This window comes from Podarcis pityusensis (genome assembly GCF_964106645.2).
Source record: "Podarcis pityusensis genome assembly, chromosome: 2".
Taxonomy (NCBI): domain Eukaryota; kingdom Metazoa; phylum Chordata; class Lepidosauria; order Squamata; family Lacertidae; genus Podarcis; species Podarcis pityusensis.
This window is the reverse complement of record NC_138029.1, coordinates 116272526-116296051: the sequence shown is the minus strand read 5'-3', so window position 1 is coordinate 116296051 and position 23526 is coordinate 116272526. Positions and strand designations below refer to the sequence as shown.

The window sequence follows — 23526 nt, the reverse complement described above, 5'->3', positions numbered from 1 at the left end:
TTCAATGGGTGATAGCCACCATGGAGTTTGGGGTTCCAATAATTCTTTGTATTTTCCCCATACCTTTATTAAAAACCTATTATAGTATTGTCGAGTCCTTTGTGTACTTTTGTTTTCCCATACCACAAATATGCATGCCAACCAAATCTGCTGTCATGTCCTTCCAGTTCTATTGCCTCTTCTTTCTCCAATTTAATCCAATCCCGAATCCGAGTAAGACAAGCTGCTTCATAGTAAAGTTTGAGATCTGGAAGGTAAAAGCCTCCCCTTTCTTTTAAGTCTGAGTTTTGTATTTTATTCTTGGCCTTGTTTTTTCCAATATTACTACAATACTCTAGAGCAGCCTTTTTCAACCTGTGGGCCCCCAAATGTTGCTGAACTACAACTCCCATCACCCCTAGCTAGCAAGGCCAGAGCTCAGGGATGATGGGAGTTGTAGTCCAACAACATCTGGGGACCCACAGGTTGAGAACCGCTGCTCTAGAGGGTTTTCTGTTCTAAATATTAGATTGTCTGTGAAGGCTCTGACCTTATGGGCCCTTTGTCCAACTTTAATTCCTTCTATTCTAGGGTCTTCTCTTACTGCTTTCAAATACACTTCCGGAAGTGTGATAAAGAGGAGAGGAGAAAGATGGCAGCCCTGTCTTGTTCCCTTAGAGATATTAAAAGCTTCTGATGTTTCACCATGTATAATTAGTCTGACCTTTTGGGAATTATAAATTGCTTTTATACCACTACATATTTTCTCACCCAAACTCATCATTTCCAAAGTTTTTTGCATGAATGCCCCTGAAGCATTATCCAATGCTTTCTCCGCATCCACCAAGATCAGGGCTGCCTTTTTATCTGGTCTCATTTCTAGGTATTCTATTGTATCTACTACCAATCTTACGTTGCTGTAAATTTGTCCTCTGCGTAGGAAGCCTGACTGATCTTTCTTTATTAATCTTGCCAAGATCTTTTTCAATTTATTGACTAATTTTTTTGCAAATAATTTATAATCTGAATTTAGAAATGAGATTGGTCTATAATTTTTAATTTACTCTAAATTGGATCCATATTTCAGTATCAATGTAACTAGGGCCTCTTGCCATGATTCTGGCACTTGTCCTCCTTCTAAAATTTTGTTCATTATTTCTTCTAACACCGGTAATATGGTCTCTTCCAATTTTTTGTAATTCATTATAGAAATACCATCTGGACCAGGGACTTTACCATTCTTAGAAGTCACAATTCCTTCTTTTATTTCATTTATAGGGGCATTTAAGTATTTCTATTCTTTCTCTTATTTTTGCCAGTCTATTGTTTATTTTTTAAAAATCCTATTTTTTCGTCAAGTTCTTCCAGCTCACTTCCATTTCTGTTGTTGTTTTGCATCAGATTTAGTTAATGTGAAAGCACAAAAGAACCACAAAGAATCTTGAGGCAGGTTACACATTTATTCCAGTTCAGTCTTTGGTTATTGACATTTCTATCCCACAACCCTATCCACCTAGCAGACTGCCTCTGTCCCCTGCCCCTACAAGCCCATCAGTAAAAACTTCTGCAGAGACACTGGGGATTGTTCCATGACACTTGTCACTTGTTGACAATGCAGAAGGAGGCCACCTTGGTGCACCCAGAAGATACCAGATGTTGGTTGTAGTTACGTCTATACAAAGTGCATAGCCTTTGACCCTCCATAGAGAAATGGGGAGGAATGAGGAGCCTGAATAGCTGACTAGAAGGAAAGGTACCCTGGTAAGCTTCTGTCGAGTCTTGAGGGGGCTTTGTATCATTCAACTTCAAAATGTGGGAAATGTTTGTGGGGCCTCCTCCTCCCCCTGTTGCTGCTATTGAGTGGGGCCCTGGATATCTGCCCCAAACGTTTGCCTTGATGGTAGCAGGATGGGAGAAGTCAAGTGCCCAGAATCAAAAAGGAAAAGTATTTTCTGCATCTTTCTTGATTGAAATGGGTATGTCTGAAACCTCAGATGAAGTTCACGTTGACAGTATCAAAACTGTTATTCATAACCCAGTTAATGTATTACTGCTGATATAAAGAGTCTATCCTTCAGAGAAATACAATATAATGTCCAAAACCAACACTTTAACCAGATAAACTTGCCTTCTGGGAGGTGGGGCAAGATGCTGAGGGAATCTATTCTATCTGGGGGGGGCACAGTGCCCCCAGAAGATTCCAGTTGTGGGTTGTAGTTGCATCTATACAAAGTGCACAGCCTTTGCCCCTCCATAAAGAAAGAAATGGGGGGGGAGACAAGAGCTGGAATAGCTGACCAGAAGGAAAGGTAACCTGGGAACTTCATGTTGATCGACCACCCCAGCTCCCTGACCCCAAGAAAAGACCAGTCCAGGGAAGCAGGTGAGCATTACAGCTACACCCCACATTATGCTCTCCAGCAGCTATTCCTTCAGACAGGCCTATTTTCATTCAGTCTCCAGTGTGTCCATGGGTGGGTGTGTTTTAGGTTTCCTTTCCCCCCTTCCTTGCAATCCTGACAAAAATCAAACCTCCACGCCAATGCTTTCAGCCCCAGAAGAGGAGCTCCCCTTGGTGTCAAGGGAGGGGGGGTTCAAGGGAGCATATGGAGCCCTGCCATTCCTTCTGGCGCTGGTCCCTTCCCTTCCTCTCTCTGCCATCCCAGGGCCACTCTTGACTCCCCAGCAGGAGACTGGATCTGTCTGTGATGTGAGATGTCCTGGCTGGTTGAAGGACCACTTCCTGTTTCCTGGAGCTCCATTCTTCTTTCTCATGCAAGGTGGAGTCATGGAGCAGGTGAAGGCTGAGCACACCTAAGGGTTAACCTTTCCCCGTCTGCTCCTTTTCTGGATCAAAATCCCCAGCTAATCTGTCTAGCTCCTGCTGCTGCTGCTGCCTGTCACTGTTCCTGTGTCTCTGGAGTGTTTCTTTGAGGAGAATACAGGACGCTGCAAAAGACATTGTGTGTAATGAGTGTGCAATAAGGTAGACAGAGGCTGAGCCCTCCCTGTAATGCAAACAGGGAGACTTCTGTCCAGGAGATTTCTGTATAAAAAATTCTTTGCTGAGGTGGAAGTGGGGACTAAGTGTTATGTATTGACGTTCTCACCCTGGCCAGCAGGGGGATTGTGTCTATAGTTTTCACTCAGGTCCATATCAGTTAATTTCGGCGGGAGACCCTGGCTTCTTGTTGTTGTTGTTGTTACAATGTTGGCAGCTGGCTGCCTATAAAAGCAGTCCGGCTGAGCTGTTTGAGTCCAGTTCAGTTCCAGCTTAGTATAAACAACCACTTGGAGAAATCTCTGTGTCGTCTGCCATATCCACCCACAATTTAATACTAAGTGAGGTTGGAGTGGAATCATGTTTACATGAACATGAGAAGGCAAAATATGCTCTCCATTTAAATATTTATTAAAATAATTTATTCTGTTACCCAGAAGAGTTATTTTTTGCCGTAAACTACTTCATACATTGTAAGAAGTGGGTCCTGAGACCCTTGATCCCCTTCCTTAAAACACCATCTGAACAAAATTGGTGAAGCAGTAAAGAGCTTATTGAGGACTAAAGTTAAAAGGACCCCTAACCATTAGGTCCAGTTGCGGACGACTCTGGGGTTGCGGCGCTCATCTCACTTTACTGGCCGAGGGAGCCGGCGTACAGCTTCCGGGTCATGTGGCCAGCATGACTTAAGCTGCTTCTGGTGAACCAGCGCAGTGCACGGAAACACCATTTACCTTCCCGCTGGAGCAGTATGTAATAAAAAAAATTAAGGTCTTATATATATAATAAATGTTCATAAATGTACCAACCAAGCACATACATTAAAAAAAGCAACAATATTCAAATTTCTGTTGTAGACCGCCTATTCTGTGATGTAGGTATGATGTATGGAGGGGTGGTCTTGAGGGCAGGGAATTTAAAAGGGCTATATAAGGGCAGGCAAACCTTTGTTCGGGGTCCTCCTCCGTTCTCCTGCGTGTGAGGGGAGCACCCTGTTGCAACAGTTCAATAAAGATCAGGCTTACTAGCTGCTTTGCTTCTCAATATTCTCTGGTTGGCCTCTGTTATTTTCTCCTACTGATGGAGAACCTGCAAAGGACTCTACAAGGGCTCTTGTGTCTTGCACTTTGTGCTTTCGAATTGCTAGGTTGGCAGGAGCAGAGACAGAGCAACGGGAGTTCACTCCTTCGCGGGGATTCAAACTGCCAACCTTCTGATCGGCAAGCCCTAGGCTCTGGGGTTTAACCCACAGCGCCACCCGCCTCCCTTATTGAGGACAATACGTTCTTGCAAAAGCGGGGGTCCAAATTCCCCATGCACATGTTCCCACCCTCGCCTTCCCATTGGTTGGGTGCTATAAGGTTTTCCTTCCCCCAATTATCAAATAACAGACAAGAGGCTGAACGTGGAGAGAAATTTCTCCTTCCTCCTCTGAGTTGCCTCCACTTCCGGCTTCACCAGCAGAGATAAAAGCGGAGCTGGCAAAGGAGGGAGGAGGAGGAGGCGGGAAGGGGGGCTGCATCGTGCGGAGGCGGAGGAGGGGGCTGCTTCCTAATTAAGGCTCCTAATTAAGCGCCCTTACGCCCTGCCTCCCACGCGGGGGCTCCCATTCCCGCCCCCGCTGCCCAGGATTTCGGGTGAGTGCAAAGCCAGTGGCGGGGAAGGAGGGAAGGGGCTTTGCGAGGGGGTCCAGGAGGAGAAGCCCCCGGATGGGGAGAGGCGGCCCTGCACAAGATCCGGGCGGGGAGAAGAGAAGGGAGGAAAGGGAGCTGTTTTCTTAAAGGGGGCTTGAAGAGGGGGGGGGGGAGAAGCTTCCTCCTGCAGGGATCTGGTACAAAGGGAGTTGCAGGGAAGGAGAGGGGAGAGGGGTGGGCATTGCTGGCCAGGATCGCCTTAATAGTATTAATTTAAATTTAATATCTATACTCCAGCAGAAGACCCCTCGGAGGAGGACCTTATCTTTAGGCAACAGGCGAAAGCCTTGCTCTTCTCCCAGGCGTTTGGCTCATTAAACAATCTATGGACTTCACAACTGAATTGGGGGGGGTGTTGTTTTTATTTTTTACTCTGCTATGCATCTCTGTGTTTTTCTCTTGTAAGCTGCCCTGTGATATTTGGAGGAAGGGCAGTATAGAAATGTGAAGAATAGCTGTAAAAATAGGAAGCCCTCTTGCGTTCAAGGGGGGGGGGTTGGGACAAAGTCTCTGATCAGCATGCATAACAGGAAGGGCTTAGGAGGGAATAATACTAATAAGAATAAGAGTAAAATAAAAATAAATAATTCATTGCTTGCCCCCTGCCCACCTGATTGTGTTGCCTCAGCCACTGGGCGATTTCCATCAAAAACACCAAAAAATTTAAAGCATTGAAAACTTTCCTGTACAGGGCTGCCATCATAAGACTACTGTTTTGTAGAAATGGCCCTCAAATATAAAGAAATGCCATCTTTAAGGAGTCCTGTGGTGTAAACGTGTATCTTGTCCTCTAGGTCCAAAGTAAGAGCAAGCAGTGCTCCAAAGTGCTTCTCTTGTGAACTTGCCATCTAAGTTGTTGACTCTTGACCAAAGCTCCTGTTTCCCAAAAGGACTGGAGGGGGGGTCTCCTCACCACTTTTAACCCCCCCCCCACTCCCACCGCATGGAAGGCAGAGGACGTGTTTACTCACAATCCCAGTAAACCATGAAGTGAACCAGGCGCTGCAGCTCCTTCCCCTCTCACTGGGCTGCTGCAAGAAAAGGCAGCAGAGGAGGAAAGGGATGGGTTTGAAGGCTCTTCCTGCCTCTCTCCCCTGAGGAACAAGAGCAAAGGGTGTTTGCAGGGCAGGAGGGCAGAGGAGGAGGCAGCGAGGGCGGAGGGAGCAGTGGGTGGATCCCCCGCCTCTCCCAGGGGGTCCTGATGCAAGCAAGGGGCTTCCTTCTTCTCCATGCAAGGGCCACCCATGTATTCAGAGCAGTCCTTTGCAGATGAACTCTTAAATTCCATGGGGTCTACTCTCAGGCCACTAATGTGCATACCATGCCAGCCTTAGGAAGGGAGGTGGGACAGGCAGGTGAACGGAATTGCCAAAGGTGTTTGAAAATGGGCGGGGGCTCTTGGGAAGGGGTCTTTTTGTATGCAACAACTGCAGTGAGGATGTTGATTGCCAAGGGATAGAAAGGAGATAAAATTCCATCAGAAGAGGAGTGGCAAGAAAAAATCCTTCAATATATAGAAGTAGCACAGATGACGGAAAAGATAAGAAATCGATCGACCCAAAAGTTTAAAAGGGAATGAGAAAGCTATAGATAATATTTAAAAGAACAGTGTCCCCTTATAAAAACTTTAAAATGCTTTGAATAACTCTCACAATTGAATAAGGTACAAAGAATTCAGAGAAGATTTAACAAGGATAAAGTTTATTGAAAAACAGAGGCAAGTAATTCAGAAAATTGCCAACCTAGCAGTTCGAAAGCACATCAAAAGTAGATAAATAGGTACCGCTCTGGCAGGAGGGTAAATGGCGTTTCCGTGCGCTGCTCTAGTTCGCCAGAAGCAGCTTAGTCATGCTGGTCACATGACCCGGAAGCTTAGTGCGGACAAATGCCGGCTCCCTCGGCCAGTAAAGCGAGATGAGCATTGCAACCCCAGAATCATGTGTGACTGGACATAATGGTCAAGGGTACCTTTACCTTATTAAGAAAATAAATAACCTATATCAAGGAAGTCGGAAGTTGATGGCTGGAATAATTTTGTGTATTGTTCTATTTCTTTTTGTAAGAAATGTATTGTGCTTTTTTGTTTTGCTTCTTTTCCTATTTATAAGCTTTTGGTGTGTGTGTGTTGATTTTAAACCAATAAAGATTGAATAAACAAAATATAATAAATAAAAAAGGAAAGGAGGTGATGAAAGGAATTGCCAAAGGTGTTTGAAAATGGGTGGGGGCTCTTGGGAAGGGGGTGCCCAGTTGGGGCTTCTTCAGGGGCAGCAGAATGTCTTGGGCAGGAGAATCCCTCCAGGGGCTCTCAGACTCCCTTGGCTTCTTCTTCTTCCCTCCCTCCCAGGAAGCTGCAACTGGCTCTGGCTTCTGCGCTCCTCAGGAAGCTGAACCTGCAAACCTAGCTGAGACTGAACCTGCAACCCTGGCCAGGATGGAAGGAGGAAGATGGACGGTTGACCTGGTCAGGCTGTCTCCCGCATCCCTCCCCACAACCTCTGAGCATTCCCTCCCAGGACCCTTGGAGAAATCTGGTGAGTTCCAGGGGAGAGGAGATGGGGACAGGGATAGATGGAAGGTGGAGGGAGAAAGAGGAAAAGATGGAGAGGAGACAAATGGAAGGAAGTTCCTGACAGGAAGAAGGAAGGGGTGAGGCCTTCTCCGAAGCAGCTCTTTGTATCTTGAATCCCTTTCATAAAGTAGTGGGGGCAGATTTTCTCCCTCCAGGATTTTAAATCTTAGGAGTTACAGTGGTACCTCGGTTCTCAAATTTAATCGGTTCTGGAAGTCTTCCAAAACCAAAGCGTTCCAAAACCAAGGTGTGCTGTCCCGTAGAAAGGAATGCAAAATGGATTAATCCATTCCAGACTTTTAAAAACAACCCCTAAAACAGCAATTTAACATGAATTTTACTATCAAACAAGACCATTGATCTGTAAAATGAAAGCAATAATCAATGTCCTGTACCATAAAATATTTAAGACAGTATTGTATATGATAAAAATTAAAATTATTATTTTTTCGTACCTGCATTGATGATAGTCAATGTTTGAATGGGGAGCTTATATCCCTTTCCACAGTCTATCAATCAATCATAAAACAAAAAACTAAGCCTCAGTCAAAAATGAAAAAGCCACACAAACAAGAATGCAAAAAATAGGAAAAAACTAAAGCTGCAAATGTCCCCTCAGAACACTGCAACCAGTAACAGCTTGAATATTGATTGGGGGGGGGCCTTAAATTAGCTGTCCAAGGGAACGAATGGGATGAAAAAAACCTTGATTACGATGGAGACGACTTAAATTAGCTGCTCAAGGCTAAAACGGAATGAAAAAAAGCCTTAATTAGGATGGGGGGCACTTAAATTTGCTGTGCAACAGTAAAAATGGAGCTCAGGAGCACGTTCGGTTTCCGCGGCAAACTTCAAAAACAGGAACACCTATTTCTGGGTTTGCAAATGATGAATCAACAGAAGCATAGTCAATCTATGGGCTTCCCCTTTTTTTGAAATATTTTTATTGGTTTTTACAAATACAAGTTTACATCAAAAACATTTGAAATAATGTTTTTATAGCATTTTAAATGACAGATCCCGAGGTTTTTGCAAACCAGAGGATCGCTTCTGCACACGCACACAGCGCAATAGAGTGCTTCTACGCGTGCGAGTGGCGAAACCCGGAAAAATACCAGAGGGTTACGTAACACGAGGTACCACTGTATAGATACATTCTCCACAGTTCTCATTTATCTAAAGTGTCCATAAACTTATTTACAAGTGATTCCTAAAGTCCAGCTAACGTTTTGATTTGCGTGCAGCAATCTCATAGGTAAATTATAAAATTTCCCCATTCTTTTTTAAAGTCCTTGTTTTCTTGATTCCTGAGTCTCATGGCTAATTTTGCCATTTCGGCAGAGTCCAGCAGTTTAGCTCACGATTCTTCCCTAGTTCGGATTATTGCATCTTCCCATCTTTGAGATAATAACATCTGTGCAGCTGTTGTCGCATACATAGTCTTTCCTGGTCTTTTGGGATTTCAGTACCTGTAATTCCAAATAAATAAACTTCTGGTTTCTTAACAAAATTTATTTTAAACATTTTTTTCCAATTCATTATATACCATTTCCCAAAATGATACTGTTATTTTACATAACCACCACATATAGGAAAAGGTACCCACTTCTTCTTTGAAGTGACCTGTTCATCCTTTGTATGCCATTCTAGGAGCAAGTTATACATTTTAGACAGATTTTTTTTATGTTACTTCCTAAGAGTTCTTTTTGAAATTGTGATCTCATAACTAAAACCTTTTTTATTTTTTTATTTTTTTAAAAAAATTATTGTTAAAATAGGTCATCATTAATCCACATATATTACAGATATACAAGCATACAAACATACATTTCATACAATCCTTAAAAGTGTTCAAACATACTTACACTCAATCCCACAAATAATTCCTTTTCCCATCACCATCCACCACCCCTCACCCCACCTTTGTGTTAGACTTCCAATCTACTCAATTGCAATTTCTTTCCACTTCTATTACTTTCTTTCACACACCTTTAGCCTAATTTCATAGAATCATAGAATAGAATCATACAGTTGGAATAGACCACAAGGGCCATCGAGTCCAACCCCCTGCCAAGCAGGAAACACCATCAGAGCACTCCTGACATATGGTTGTCAAGCCTCTGCTTAAAGACTTTAGCTTTGAGGTTCTAAATCTTGGATCTCTTCACAGGTATACACATCCCTGACATATAACGCCACTCCTCCTCCTTTCTTGTCTGGTCTGTTTCTCTGAAATAGATTGTATCCCTCCATTATTACATTCCAATCGTGGAACTTATCCCACCAGGTTTCAGTGATGCCTATTATGTCAATATTTAGCTTGCTGTACCAAGAGCTCAAGCTCATCTTGTTTATTTCCCATGCTTTGCGCATTAGTGTACAGACATTGAAGTCCATTAATCATTCCCCCGTGTCTCTTATTTAAGGATTTTTTCCTCCCACCACTAGGTCTGCGTGCTGTTTGCTCCATTTGGTCTATGACATTTGGATGATCATCTTCATCAATTGATAGACTCCCACCTTCAGGAGCACTGTCTCCCTCCCCCACATTAGTCAGTTTAAAGCCCTCCTGATGAGGTTTCTGAGATTTTTGGCAAAAACATTCCTCCCAGCCGTTGTGAGGTGCAGCCCATCGCTTGCCAGAAGTCCATCTTCAAGAAACTGCAGTCCGTGATCTAAGAATCCAAACCGTTGCTGTTTACACCATTTGCGAAGCCAGCTGTTCACTTCCACTATTTTTCCCTCTCTCCCTGGGCCACGTCGTTCAACTGGGAGGACAGATGAGATGACAATTTGTGCATTTAATTGCTTCAATTTCCTGCCCAGAGCCTCGTAGTCTCTTTTGATCTTCTGGAGGCTATTGCTTGCAGTGTCATTGGTTCCCACATGAACCAAGAGGAAGGGGTATTTGTCAGTGGGTTTTATGATTCCTTGCAGTCGTTCAGTTACATCTTGGATCTTAGCCCCGGGGAGACAGCACACCTCCCGAGACATCTTGTCAGGTCCACAGATCACTGCTTCTGTTCCCCTCAGTAGGGAATCCCCTATCACCACTACACGCCTCCTCTTAGGTTTGGTCGGGGTTCTTCCGTGAGCTGTCCATTCCAAGGTCGCCTGCACATTCCTTGAGGACTGACTTTGCTGCTCGTCTTCATATACCTGATCGACTGTAATGAGGGAGAGATCCTCAAATGGAGTCTGTTCTTCGTCTTCCATGCTAGGGGAGAGGACTTCAAAGCGATTGTGTATTTCTAAACAATCAGAGCGAACCCTGGGCCTCCTACTTCTTTGAGTCACGTTTCTCCATATATCTGGCACCTGTGTTGGTGAACTAGCCTCCTTCTCAGGGGTGTCCCCTGTCTCCTCCTTGGTGGAGACGGTGTTCTCTGTTGCTTCCAAGAAGAGCTCCAGCTCTCTAATTCTTTGGAGCGTAGCTACACGTTCCTCCAGTTGCTGGACTTTGTCTTCTAAGAGGGCTATCAACATACAATTGCTGCAGGTAAAGCTGCCTGCAACCTTTGGCAAGATGGCAAACATTACGCAGGAACTTCTTTTTCTATTACACATTGTTATCCATCTTATTTAGTATTTCAGTGTTTGAAACTGAACTTGTTTATTCCAATAGGAGTTCTGATTTTTCGATATGGTTTTGCAAGTATCTTTTAAACACCTTCCAGTCCCTATCTACTCTTTTGAGATCCTTCCAATTTCTCCCATTGTTTTGGATATATTGTAGGACTCCAATAATTTGGCAAGCCACTCTATTTTTGTCAGTACAATACCACTTTTCCAGTTTTTCGCACTCAATAGCCTTGCGGCTACTGTTGCGTATAAATATAAGGTCTTGTCTTCTTCCTTTAGGCTTCCTGGTACTATTCCCAATAGAAAATCTTCTGGTGTTTTCCTAAATGAATATCTAAACATTTTTTTTTCATTTCAGTATATATTATTTCCCAAAATTGTTTGATGTTTAAATAATTCCACTATATATGTATCATAGTACCTTTTCCAGTGTTGCATCGCCAACAGACATCGCTACAATTTTTATTCGTTTTTGTTATAAAAATTGATTTTAATTAATTTTTATAATGAAATGTTTTTAGAATGTTTTTAGAATTTGACTGTTTGACTATTTGACTGTTGTTAGCCGCCCTGAGCCCGGCTTCGGCTGGGGAGGGCGGGATGTAAATAAAATTTATTATTATTATTATTATTATTATTATTATTATTATTATTATTTCAGGTGTTAAATACCATCTATGTTGTACTTTGAGGTAATTTTCTTTCAGTATATAACACATCGTGAATTTCATATCTTCTTTCCACAATTTTTCCCATTGTTCAAACATAATATTTTCCCCAATATCTTGCGCCCATTTAATCATTGATGCTTTAACCAATTCATCCTTTGTTTCCCACTCTAAGGTCAGATTATACAATTTAGATATATTTGATTTTTCTGGTATTAAATATTTATCAAATTTTGATATTTCTTTTTCAAATCCTAGCTTTTTGTCTTTCGCTAATCTATACTTAATTTGAATATATTGGAACCAATCACTAATATGAGCTTTAATTTCTGTATAATCCTTTAATTCCAATTCTCCGTTTTCTTCCTTTAATACAGTTTTATAGGTAACCCAATTTTATTTCATATTTAATTTTTTCACTGCGACAATTTCTGCCGGCGATGCCCACCAGGGAGTTTTCGGTTTTAGGAGTCTTTTATATTTCTCCCATATTTTATATACAGTGGTGCCCCGCAAGACGAAAATAATCCGTTCTGCGGGAGCCTTCGTCTTGCAGGGATTTTCGTCTTGCGGAGCTCCGCTATCAGCCGATCAGCTGATAAGCGGTAAAACAGCTGATAAGCGGCTTTTAGCGGCTTTTAGCGCTTAGGGGATTAGCGGATAAGCGGCAATTTAGAGATAAGGAGCTTAGCGCCTTTCAGAAAAGGCAAAAAAAAAAGGAGACCACGGAAAAAAATTCGTTTTGCGAGTAAGCCCCATAGAAAAAAACGTCTTGCGAAGCAGAAAAATGCCGGAAAGCCCTTTCGTCTTGCGCGTTTTTCGTTTAGCGGGGCATTCGTCTAGCGGGGTACCACTGTATAGACTTTCTGACTATATGCCCTAGGAAGCCTTTATGTACTTTGACTTTTTCATCTATTAGATAGGCATGCCATCCAAATCTCGTCTCTACTCTGTCTAAATCCAATACATCCGAGTCATCTAATTTGATCCATTCTTTTAGCCAGGTCAGACCCACCGCATCATGATATAACTCCATGTCTGGGAGACCAAATCCTCCTCTCTCCTTCTTATCTATCATTATTTTGTGTTTTATTCTTGGCTTTTCCCCTGACCATACGAATTTAGCCAAATCTCTTTTCCAGTCATTAAAACATTTATCTCCTCCTAGTATTGAGATACTTTGAAATAAAAACATCATCCTTGGTAATATGTTCATCTTTATTACCGATATTTTCCCTAGTAAGGAAAGATTTAATTTCCCCCATACTTGCAAGTCATTTTTTATTTCATTCCATGTTTTCCCATAGTTCTCATTACTTAAGTCTATAGTGTTTGTTGTTGAATTTACTCCAAGATACCTTATTTTCTTTTTAATTTCCAATCCTGTAATTTCTTGTACTTTATCTTTTTCTTCCATATATTTCAGTAGTATTTTGCTTTTCCCGTAGTTTAATTTGTATCCTGCTACTCTGCCATGTTCGTTTATGCATTCCAATATTCTAGGTGTACATTGTAGGGGATTTTCTGTTGTGATCATAACATCATCTGCAAAGGCTCTTAACTTGTATCTTTTTTCACCAACTGCTATTCCTCTTATTTGGTTGTCCTGCCTTATTTTCTTTAATAGAACCTCTAATACTATTGTAAATAGCATTGGGGATAGGGGGCATCCTTGTCTTGTACCTTTAGATGTTGATGTCTTCTCCAAACTCTCCATTAATAATAATTTTTGCTTTCTGTTGGTCACATATTGCATTTATACCTTTTTGGAATTTTTCACCTAGACACAATTCTTTTAATAGTTTTTTCATGTCTATCTTAAAGATATTGTTTAGTTGATGGTACTGTAACCAGTCAGTTACAGCTTCTCTTATCTCTTCAAAATCTTTTTATTTCAGTTGGTTTTCAACTTCAGTTAAGAGTTCTCTATAAGTCGGCCAATTACTTCTCATATTCAATTTTTTTCAGAGATATTGCTTCCAAGGGGGAAAGCCACCAGTGTGTTTTTTACTCAAACAAATTTTTATACTTCTCCCATACCCTAAAAATTGATTTTCTTACTGTATGATTCTGAGAAGCTCTATGCACCTAGGTCTTTTCCTACCATAAATATCCATGCTATCCATAACTCATGTCCTTCCAGGTCTAAAATACAGTATCTGTGTTTTCCAATGTAATCCATTCCTGGTTCTAGCAGATACAGGATGCTTAATTGTCAGAGGCTTAGTGCTGTCCAGCTGGCCATAGATAAGACTCCGGGCTCCCAGCCAGTTCCAAACAATTGATTTACTTGACAAAGTTCAAACGTACATCTCCAGCGTTTCCATTAACCTCCTTCCTCTTGTGCGCAGTTGCTCCCACTAAAGTTATTTCCTTCCTTTTTTTACCCAGCATGCAAACCTGCGAAGACTCCTCCCCTTACTTCCTCTGTGTACAGCATGACTTGTCCCAGGCTCACACTCCTCCTCCCCCTCTTCTTCAGACTGACTCTCTGACGACTGGCTGCTGATAATCTCTCTAGGCTCCCTATAACTGCTGATTTCTGTCCTTTCCTCTTTTCCCGTTTGCCTCTCCCTGACATCCACCCCCTCCTCAAAGGCCCCCTCCCGCTCAGGAGACCCGACTACGTCCCCTTCTCTTTCCTCAGAGGTGGTCGGGGAGAACCCCTCAAAACTACCCTCTTCCTCATCTGTCTCTTCGAACACACTCATCCAACCCCCAAGTCCGGGTGTTCCCCAGTCTACGCCTTCGTCTTCTTCTTCCTCCTCATCTGACGCTGGGAAACCTTCGAATTCCTCTTCGTCGTCTGTTGTTTCGAACACCTCTTGTAAGGACCTCACCTTGCCTTTTGGTTTGTCCGGAAAGAAATTGTGGAACTCCTCTACCAGCTCATTGTTAGACATACTATCTTCCGGGACCCAGGTATTCTCCGATGCCGGGGCCCCTTCCCAAGCCACCAAATATTCCACCCCTCCCCCTCTCAAACGAGAGTCCAGTATTTCCGTGACCTCGTTGCACTGCTCCCTTTCCTCCATTTCGGGTGGTGAGCCTTCCACTCCCCCACTACCCGCTCTCCTTCCCCCCTCCCTGTAGGGGAACAGCAGTGACCTATGGAACACCGGATGGATTCTCATGCTTTCTGGCAACCTGAGCTTAAACGCCACCGGATTTATTTGCTGGATAACCTCAAAGGGCCCCACCTTCCTGGCCTTGAGTTTCTTACAGCCCCCTTTCCAAGGCAATCCTTGCGTGGACAACCACACCTTGTCCCCAATCTTGATTACCTCCCCTGCTCGTCGATGTTTGTCGGCTTCCTTCTTGTATAACTCCTTAGCCCTTTCCAAATTTAACTGCAGCTGTCTGTGGATCGCTTCCATTTCCTCCACAAACTGTTCGGCCGCTGGAACACTCCCCGACTCCTCCCCCCTCCCAGGGAAGGCCCTTGGATGACGCCCATGATTGGCAAAGAACGGTGTCATCCCTGTGGATACATTCTCCGCATTGTTGTAAGCAAACTCTGCCAGGGCTAGTTTGTCCACCCAATCGTTCTGCTTCTGACTTACGTAACACCTCAAATACTGTTGTAAAACAGCATTCGCCCTCTCCGCTTGCCCATTGGTCTCGGGGTGTCTCGCCGTTGTAAAGCTCACTTCCACCTGGAGCAGCCCCATTAGCTTGCGCCAAAATCGTGAGGTAAATTGAGCCCCCCGGTCTGACACCACCCTTGCAGGTACCCCATGTAACCTAAACACGTGCTCTACAAAGAGCCTAGCTGTTTCCTCCGCCGTTGTGGCATGCGAACAGGGCACGAAATGGCACATTTTGGTTAAGTGATCAACCACCACCATGACCGCTGTCTTCCCCTTACATCTGGGCAGATCAGTGATAAAATCTACACCCACCACCTCCCACGGCTTCCCAGGTGTAGGCAATGGTTCCAGCAATCCCGCTGGTGCCGCCCTTTCCCCTTTGGCCCTCTGACATGTGTCACATCCTCGCACATATTCCTTTACATCCGCTCTCACCCTTGGCCACCAAAATTCCCTCGTGACCAGTAGCTTGGTCTTATGCTGTCCAAAATGCCCCGCCGTACAACTGTCATGGAGTTGCTTGAGTATTCGGCCCCGAAGGTCTTTTCCTGGAACATACAAGGCCCCTTTGTGGTACAGTAACCCCCCTTTCACCTCAAAACCACCCTCGGCACCCCCTCTTCCTCTTAACTCCCCCATCTTTTGTCTGGCAAAGGCATCGTCTCTGAGCATTTGCATCAGTTCGTCGTCCTTGACCAACGTCCCCCCGCATAACCATTTGCTCTCTGGGAATATCAGTCTTGCTACAGGTGGTCCTTCCCCCATCATATACTCAGGTTTCCGGGAGAGCGCATCCGCCCTCACATTCTGCTCTCCCAGCACGTATTGGATCTTGAAGTTGAAGTTGGCAAAGAACTCTGCCCACCTTATCTGTCTCTGGCACAACACCCGTGCCGTGCGCCAATACTCCAAGTTTTTATGGTCAGTGCACACCAAAATTTGGTGCTTTGCCCCAACCAGGAAATGCCGCCATTGTTTAAAAGCAGCCACGATCGAAAGCAATTCCTTATCGTAGATGGTGTAGTTCTGCTCTGATTTGTTGAGCTTCCGTGAGAAGAAAGCACACGGACGCCATTCCCCTTTTCGATCTGGCTGCAGCAGCACCGCCCCTATCGCCCGATCTGACGCATCTGTTTCCACCCGTAGTGGTTGAGCCGGGTCGACGTGAATCAGCTGCTCCTCTGAAGCGAAAGCCCTCTTTAGTTTCTCAAAGCCCTCTTGGGCCGCCTGCGTCCACTGAAACTTTTTCTTAACACAGAGACAGTCCGTGATTGGCACCGTCAGTTCTGCAAAATTCTTTATGAATTTCCTGTAGAAATTGCTGAAACCCAGGAAACGCTGGACATCTTTCCTGGTTTTGGGACACTCCCATTCCACCACTGCCTTCACCTTCCCCGGGTCCATAGCCAACCCCTGGTCCGACAGCCTGTACCCCAGGAATTCGACTTGCTTTGCGTGGAACTGACACTTCTCCAGCTTGACCCACAAGCAGTTCTCCTTGAGTTTGCTCAGGACTTGACGTACATCCTCCACGTGCTGTTTTTTGTCTTCCGAGAACACAAGAAGATCATCTAAAAAGCAGACGCAGTTCTTGTAGAGCAAGGGTCCTAACACGTGGTGCATGAAGGCTTGGAAACAGTGGCTTCCGCACTGCAAACTGAAGGGCATGACTAAATATTCAAATGCCCCCATCGGGGTGAACATGGTGGTCTTCCACTCATCGCCTTCTCTTACTCTGATCAGGTTGTAAGCCCCCCGGAGATCCAGTTTGGTGAAAATCTTCCCCTTCCGCACCCGTGCCAAAACCTCGTCGATCCTCAGCATTGGGAAGGCCACCGGTTCCATCTGGCTGTTCAAAATTCTATAGTCCACCACTAGGCGTCGCTCTTTTGTTGATCTCTTGTCGACGAAAAACACGGGACTCCCGCCTGCAGCCTTGGACTCCCTGATAAAACCCCTTCTCAGGTTCTTCTCAATAAACTCCTTGAGGTCCTTGAGCTCTCCCTCCGACAAGGAATAGGTTTTTCCCACCGGCAACGTGGCCCCTGGTACCAGGTTGATCTGACAGTCATACTGCCGATGGGGTGGCAACGCATCCGCCTCTTTCTCGCTGAACACCTCCTGTAGATGCCTGTAACACGACGGAATCTCGCTCGTCCCCGCTCTGCATGCTGCTGCCCTCCTGCCCTCGCTTTGACGATCTAGCCCTTGGGCTAGGCAGTTCTCCATGCAGTGCATTGAGCCAAACGTCAGGGACCATTGGTGCCAGGAAAGCATCGGATCGTGCAACGCCAACCAGCTCATGCCCAATATGATAGGCGGCCCCGCTAGTGTGGCAACGTGAAAGGCGATGACCTCAGAGTGTGTGGCCACTCGCATTCGCATTGGGGGTGTTCGATGCGTCACTTCACCCCCCAGCAGTTCTCTCCCATCAATTGTTGTCACTTGCAGCGGAAAATCCAAAGGCCTCAGGTTCAGTTGGTGTCGCACCGCAAACTCCTTGCTGAAAAAGGAGGCTGAGGCCCCAGAATCAATTAATGCCAACTCCTCCACCGTCTGTCCATTTGGGAGTTCTAGCACCACCTCCAACATTATGCTTGCTTTGGGGTGTCCAAGCCGGGGACTTTCTGTGCTGCTCCCGCCTGGCTGTTGCCCCGGTTCCCCACCAGCCAGGCCTCTTCGTTTCCCGAATGCTGGGGCTCCTCTCCCTCTGCCTGCTGTGTGGCCCCTACCATTCCCTGCCAGTTACGACGCTCTGGGCACACTCTGGCAAAGTGCCCAGTCTTCTGACACACAAAACACCTTTTTCCCGCTTGCCAGTCTTTTTTTTCCTTCCTGCCAGACCGTTGGGCTTTCGAACTCTCCCGCGCCCTGACTGTGCCTATCTCCATAGGCTCCGGCGCTTGTTGACATTCCGAGGCAGCTGCAGGCATCTCAGGAATGCGGTCACCATGGAAACTCTGCTCTCTGCCTTGCTTCCTTTCCCGCCATCTGGCTTCTTGTCTCAAACCCGACCCCAGAGCAGCCTTTGTTAATTCGTCCATATTTTTAGGTCGTGGCCCCCTTGCCAGCTCGTCCTTAATTTCTGGATTAAGTCCATTTTTAAATATTGCTGTTACTGGGTCCGCCTCTAAATCCCACCCCAGTTTCTGTACCAGCCTAGCAAACTCAGACCAGTAACTGCGTACGGTGGATTTGCCTTGTCTCAAAGCCAGCAGCTCCTCCTGCGTTCTGTCAATTAAACTCTGATCTGCATAGATAAAATCCATTGCTTGCCAAAGCTTGGCTTCATTTCTGAGGGCTTCATTCCCCGAGGCTATTAACGGCCTTATCCAGCTTCGAGCCCCTCCTCCCAGATGTCTAATGATGTGAGCAACCTTTGCTGCATCGTTCTGAAACTTATCTCCTTCCAGTTCCAGAAAATATTTCATATCTGTTTTGAAATCCAAGTAACTTTACGTGTCTCCCTGGAACCTTTCCACCCACACGCACCTGCCCCCATCTGCCGATAGACCACCTTGGGTTCCTCTCTGAGCAGTACGGGCTTCCTCCAAACGGCTCTGCAGGTCTTGGGATCTTTGTTCCAGAGCGACATTTCGCTTTTTCAATTCCAACAGCTCCTTCTCCATGTCGAAGCTGTTCCCTTATTCCACCAGCTTTCCAGCAGAAAAAATAGAGGAGTGGGAGCAAGCTGCCAGAGGCTTAGTGCTGTCCAGCTGGCCATAGATAAGACTCCGGGCTCCCAGCCAGTTCCAAACAATTGATTTATTTGACAAAGTTCAAATGTACATCTCCAGCGTTTCCATTAACCTCCTCCCTCTTGTGCGCAGTTGCTCCCACTAAAGTTATTTCCTTCCTTTTTTTACCCAGCATGCAAACCTGCGAAGACTCCTCCCCTTACTTCCTCTGTGTACAGCATGACTTGTCCCAGGCTCACACTCCTCCTCCCCCTCTTCTTCAGACTGACTCTCTGACGACTGGCTGCTGATAATCTCTCTATGCTCCCTATAACTGCTGATTTCTGTCCTTTCCTCTTTTCCCGTTTGCCTCTCCCTGACATTAATAATAAAGTTTCAAATCCAGCAGGGAAAACCTCCTCTCTCTCTTACATCTGTTAATAATTTACTTTTTATACTTGGTTTCTTCCCTTTCCAGATAAACCTAGATATATCTCCTTGCCATTTTTCAAAGCATCCTGTGTTGCCTATTGCCGGGACTGATTGGAATAAAAATAACATTTTTGGCAATACATTCATTTTTATTACCGATATTCTTCCCCAAAATGATAAATCCATTCTTCCCCATATCTCTAAAGCTCTTTTTATTTCTTTCCACTCATTCTTGTAATTGTCTTTAAAACTATTAATATTCTTAGCTGTCAGACAAATCTCTCAGAATTTGACTTTGTTATGTATAACTAACTGTTTTCTGTTGTAATTCCTTTTGGCCTTGCTCCATTGTGCTTTTTACCAAAAACGTAGTCTTATTCTTGTTTAGTTTAAAGCCTCCGGCCTGCCCGAAGTCCTGTATCTATTTTTACTACCTTTGGTGGAGTATTTATGGGATCCTTTACTGTAATTACAAGGTGAACTATAGAAGCTTTTAATTTATATGCTTTATTTTCTACTGTTGTTCCTCTAATTAATTTCTCCACTTTTTCTCTCTCGCCAGGGCTTCTAATACCAAAATAAATAATAATGGTGATAGGGGATATCCTTGTCTTGTCCCCTTCGTTATTTTACACTTTTCTTTTATAACCTTATTAACAATCAGCATAGACTGTTGGTAAAAATAAATTGCATCAATTCCTCTCCCAAATGCTTCCCCAAAATTCATTTTTTCTTTTATCTTTTTCATAAAAGCCCATGAAACATTATCAAAAGCCTTTTCAGCATCAATAAACATTAAGACAGCTTTTTTCTCATTTCTTACTTCCAAATATTCAATAATATCAATTATATTCCTTATATTCTCCTTCATCTGACGTCCTGGTAGAAAGCAGGCCTGCTTGTCATGAATTTTTTCTGCTAAAACACCTTTCATTCTATTGCCCAAGATATGAGCAATACTCTAAATGGACTTCTATCCTACAGGAGTGATGGCCAACAACTTGGATAGCTTGAAAAGAGGATTAGACTGAAAGCAGAGGAAGGCAGGGGGCTCTTGTACTCAAATACTGCTTGCTGGTTTCCCGCAGGCATTTAGTTGACAACTGTGAGAACAGGATGCTGGACTACGTGGGCCTTTGCCCAAATGAGCAGGCTCTTCTTATATTCTAATACAGGCATCCCCAAACTTGGCCCTCCATATGTTTTGGGACTTGGCCTTCAAGATGTTTTTGGGACTAAAACTCCCATCATCCGTAGCTAACAGGACCAGTGGTCAGGGATGATGGGAATTGTAGTCCCAAAACATCTGGAGGGCCAAGTTTGGAGATGCCTGTTCTAATATACTGCAATATTTTTACAGTTACATGTGGCATAGTAACACTAAAGTTTTACTTCTTAGTCATAGGAGAGAGTGCTACTTGAGCCTGTGATCATTTCCTCCCTGGGAAAAGAGAAATACAGAGATGTGTCTAAGATGCCAATTGCACCATAGATTATAAAATAATGCAGTTTATTAAGTGTGAATGGAGTTATTAAGTGTGAATCATGTGTTTTTCTTGCCATTATCTCACCTGCATTCCTAAAAGTTTGGAACATAGAGAGGACAGTGGAGAAAGGAGACGGTGTTAAAATAAGAGAAGGTGCATACTGGGATTGAAATGTGTTCAGTTCCTTTCTTGTCTTTCCTGAAAGTCTTAACAGGATTCTCTTCCCCCTCCCCCACTCTCAAACAGGTGAGGAAGATGATGGCCAGAATTCTATGGAGCCATCTGTGAATTCATTGGGAAGAACAAAGAAACAGTTTAAATGCATGGAATGTGGGATGTTCTTTAGTCACAGTGGAAGACTGAGGACACATCAACGAATTCACACAGGGGAGAAACCATTTAAATGTACTGACTATCGAAAGAGCTTCAGGGACAATGGAACACTTAGAAAACATCAACGAACTCACACAGGGGAGAAACCATTGGAATGTATTGAATGTGGAAAGAGCTTCAATGATAGTGGAAACCTTAGACAACATCAACAAACTCACACGGGGGAGACACCATTTAAATGTATTGAATGTGGAAAGTGCTTCAGTCAAAATGGAAAACTTAGAAGACATCAACAAACTCACACGGAGACACCATTTAAATGTATTGAATGTGGAAAGTGCTTCAGTCAAAATGGAAAACTTAGAAGACATCAACGAACTCACACGGGGGAGACACCATTTAAATGTATTGAATGTGGAAAGAGCTACAGTCAATATGGAACACTTAGAATACACCAACGAACTCACATAGGGGAGACACCATTTGAATGTATTAAATGTGGAAAGAGCTTCAGTCGAAATGGAACACTTAGAATACACCAACGAACTCACACAGGGGAGAAACCATTTAAATGTATTGAATGTGGAAAGAGCTTCAGTCAAAATGGACACCTTAGAATACACCAACGAACTCACACGGGGGAGAAACCATTTAAATGTATTGAATGTGGAAAAAGCTTCAGTCAAAATGGAACACTTCGAATACACCAACGAACTCACACAGGGGAGAAACCATTTAAATGTATTGAATGTGGAAAGAGCTTCAGTCGAAATGGAACACTTAGAATACACCAACGAACTCACACAGGGGAGGAACCATTTGAATGTATTGAATGTGGAAAAAGCTTCAATGATAGTGGAAACCTTAGACAACATCAACAAACTCACACGGGGGAGACACCATTTAAATGTTTTGAATGTGGAAAAAGCTTCAGTCAAAATGGACACCTTAGAATACACCAAGTAACTCACACAGGGGAGAAACCATTTAAATGTATTGAATGTGGAAAGAGCTTCAGTCAAAATGGAACACTTAGAATACACCAACGAACTCACACAGGGGAGAAACCATTTAAATGTATTGAATGTGGAAAGAGCTTCAGTGTAAGTGGAGTCCTTAGAAAACATCAACGAACTCACACGGGGGAGAAACCATTTGAATGTATTGAATGTGGAAAGCGCTTTAGTCAATATGTACACCTTAGAAAACATCAACGAACTCACACGGGGGAGAAACCATTTAAATGTATTGAATGTGGAAAAAGCTTTAGTAGAAGTGAACACCTTAGAAGACACCAACGAACTCACACAGGGGAGAAACCATTTAAATGTATAGAATGTGGAAAGAGCTTCAGTCGATATGGAAGACTTAGAAGACATCAACAAACTCACACGGGGGAGAAACCATTTAAATGTATTGAATGTGGAAAAAGCTTCAGTCAAAATGGACACCTTAGGGAACATCAACGAACTCACATGGGGGAGAAACCATTTAAATGTATAGAATGTGGAAAGAGCTTCAGTCGATATGGAACACTTAGAATACACCAACAAACTCACACGGGGGAGAAACCATTTAAATGTATTGAATGTGGAAAAAGCTTCAGTCAAAATGGACACCTTAGGGAACATCAACGAACTCACACAGGGGATAAACCATTTAAATGTATTGAATGTGGAAAGAGCTTCAGTCAGAATGGAACACTTAGAAGACATCAACAAACTCACACGGGGGAGAAACCATTTAAATGTATTGAATGTGGAAAGTGCTTCAGTCAAAATAGAAAACTTAGAGGACATCAACGAACTCACACGGGGGAGAAACCATTTAAATGTATTGAATGTGGAAAAAGCTTTAGTAGAAGTGAACACCTTAGAATACACCAACGAACTCACACGGGGGAGAAACCATTTAAATGTATTGAATGTGGAAAAAGCTTCAGTCAAAATGGAACACTTCGAATACACCAACGAACTCACACAGGGGAGAAACCATTTGAATGTATTGAATGTGGAAAGAGCTTCAATAATAGTGGAAACCTTAGACAACATCAACAAACTCACACGGGGAGACACCATTTAAATGTATTGAATGTGGAAAGTGCTTCAGTCAAAATGGAAAACTTAGAAGACATCAACGAACTCACACGGGGGAGAAACCATTTAAATGTATTGAATGTGGAAAGTGCTTCAGTCAAAATAGAAAACTTAGAGGACATCAACGAACTCACACGGGGGAGAAACCATTTAAATGTATTGAATGTGGAAAAAGCTTTAGTAGAAGTGAACACCTTAGAATACACCAACGAACTCACACGGGGGAGAAACCATTTAAATGTATTGAATGTGGAAAAAGCTTCAGTCAAAATGGAACACTTCGAATACACCAACGAACTCACACAGGGGAGAAACCATTTGAATGTATTGAATGTGGAAAGAGCTTCAATAATAGTGGAAACCTTAGACAACATCAACAAACTCACACGGGGAGACACCATTTAAATGTATTGAA

At 43.7% G+C, this 23526-nt stretch overlaps 1 protein-coding gene across 1 annotated transcript in view; it reads left to right on the top strand.

Moving 5' to 3' along the window:
* The window catches only part of LOC308469364 (uncharacterized protein), a 45804-nt gene extending 22278 nt beyond the window's left edge, over positions 1-23526 (top strand). The window contains exons 2-3 of the mRNA XM_080991699.1: positions 7022-7208; positions 20929-23526. Coding sequence (XP_080847825.1) covers positions 7109-7208; positions 20929-23516 — 2688 coding nt within the window. The 5' untranslated portion in view covers positions 7022-7108 and the 3' untranslated portion in view covers positions 23517-23526. The remainder of the gene's footprint in view (positions 1-7021; positions 7209-20928) is intronic.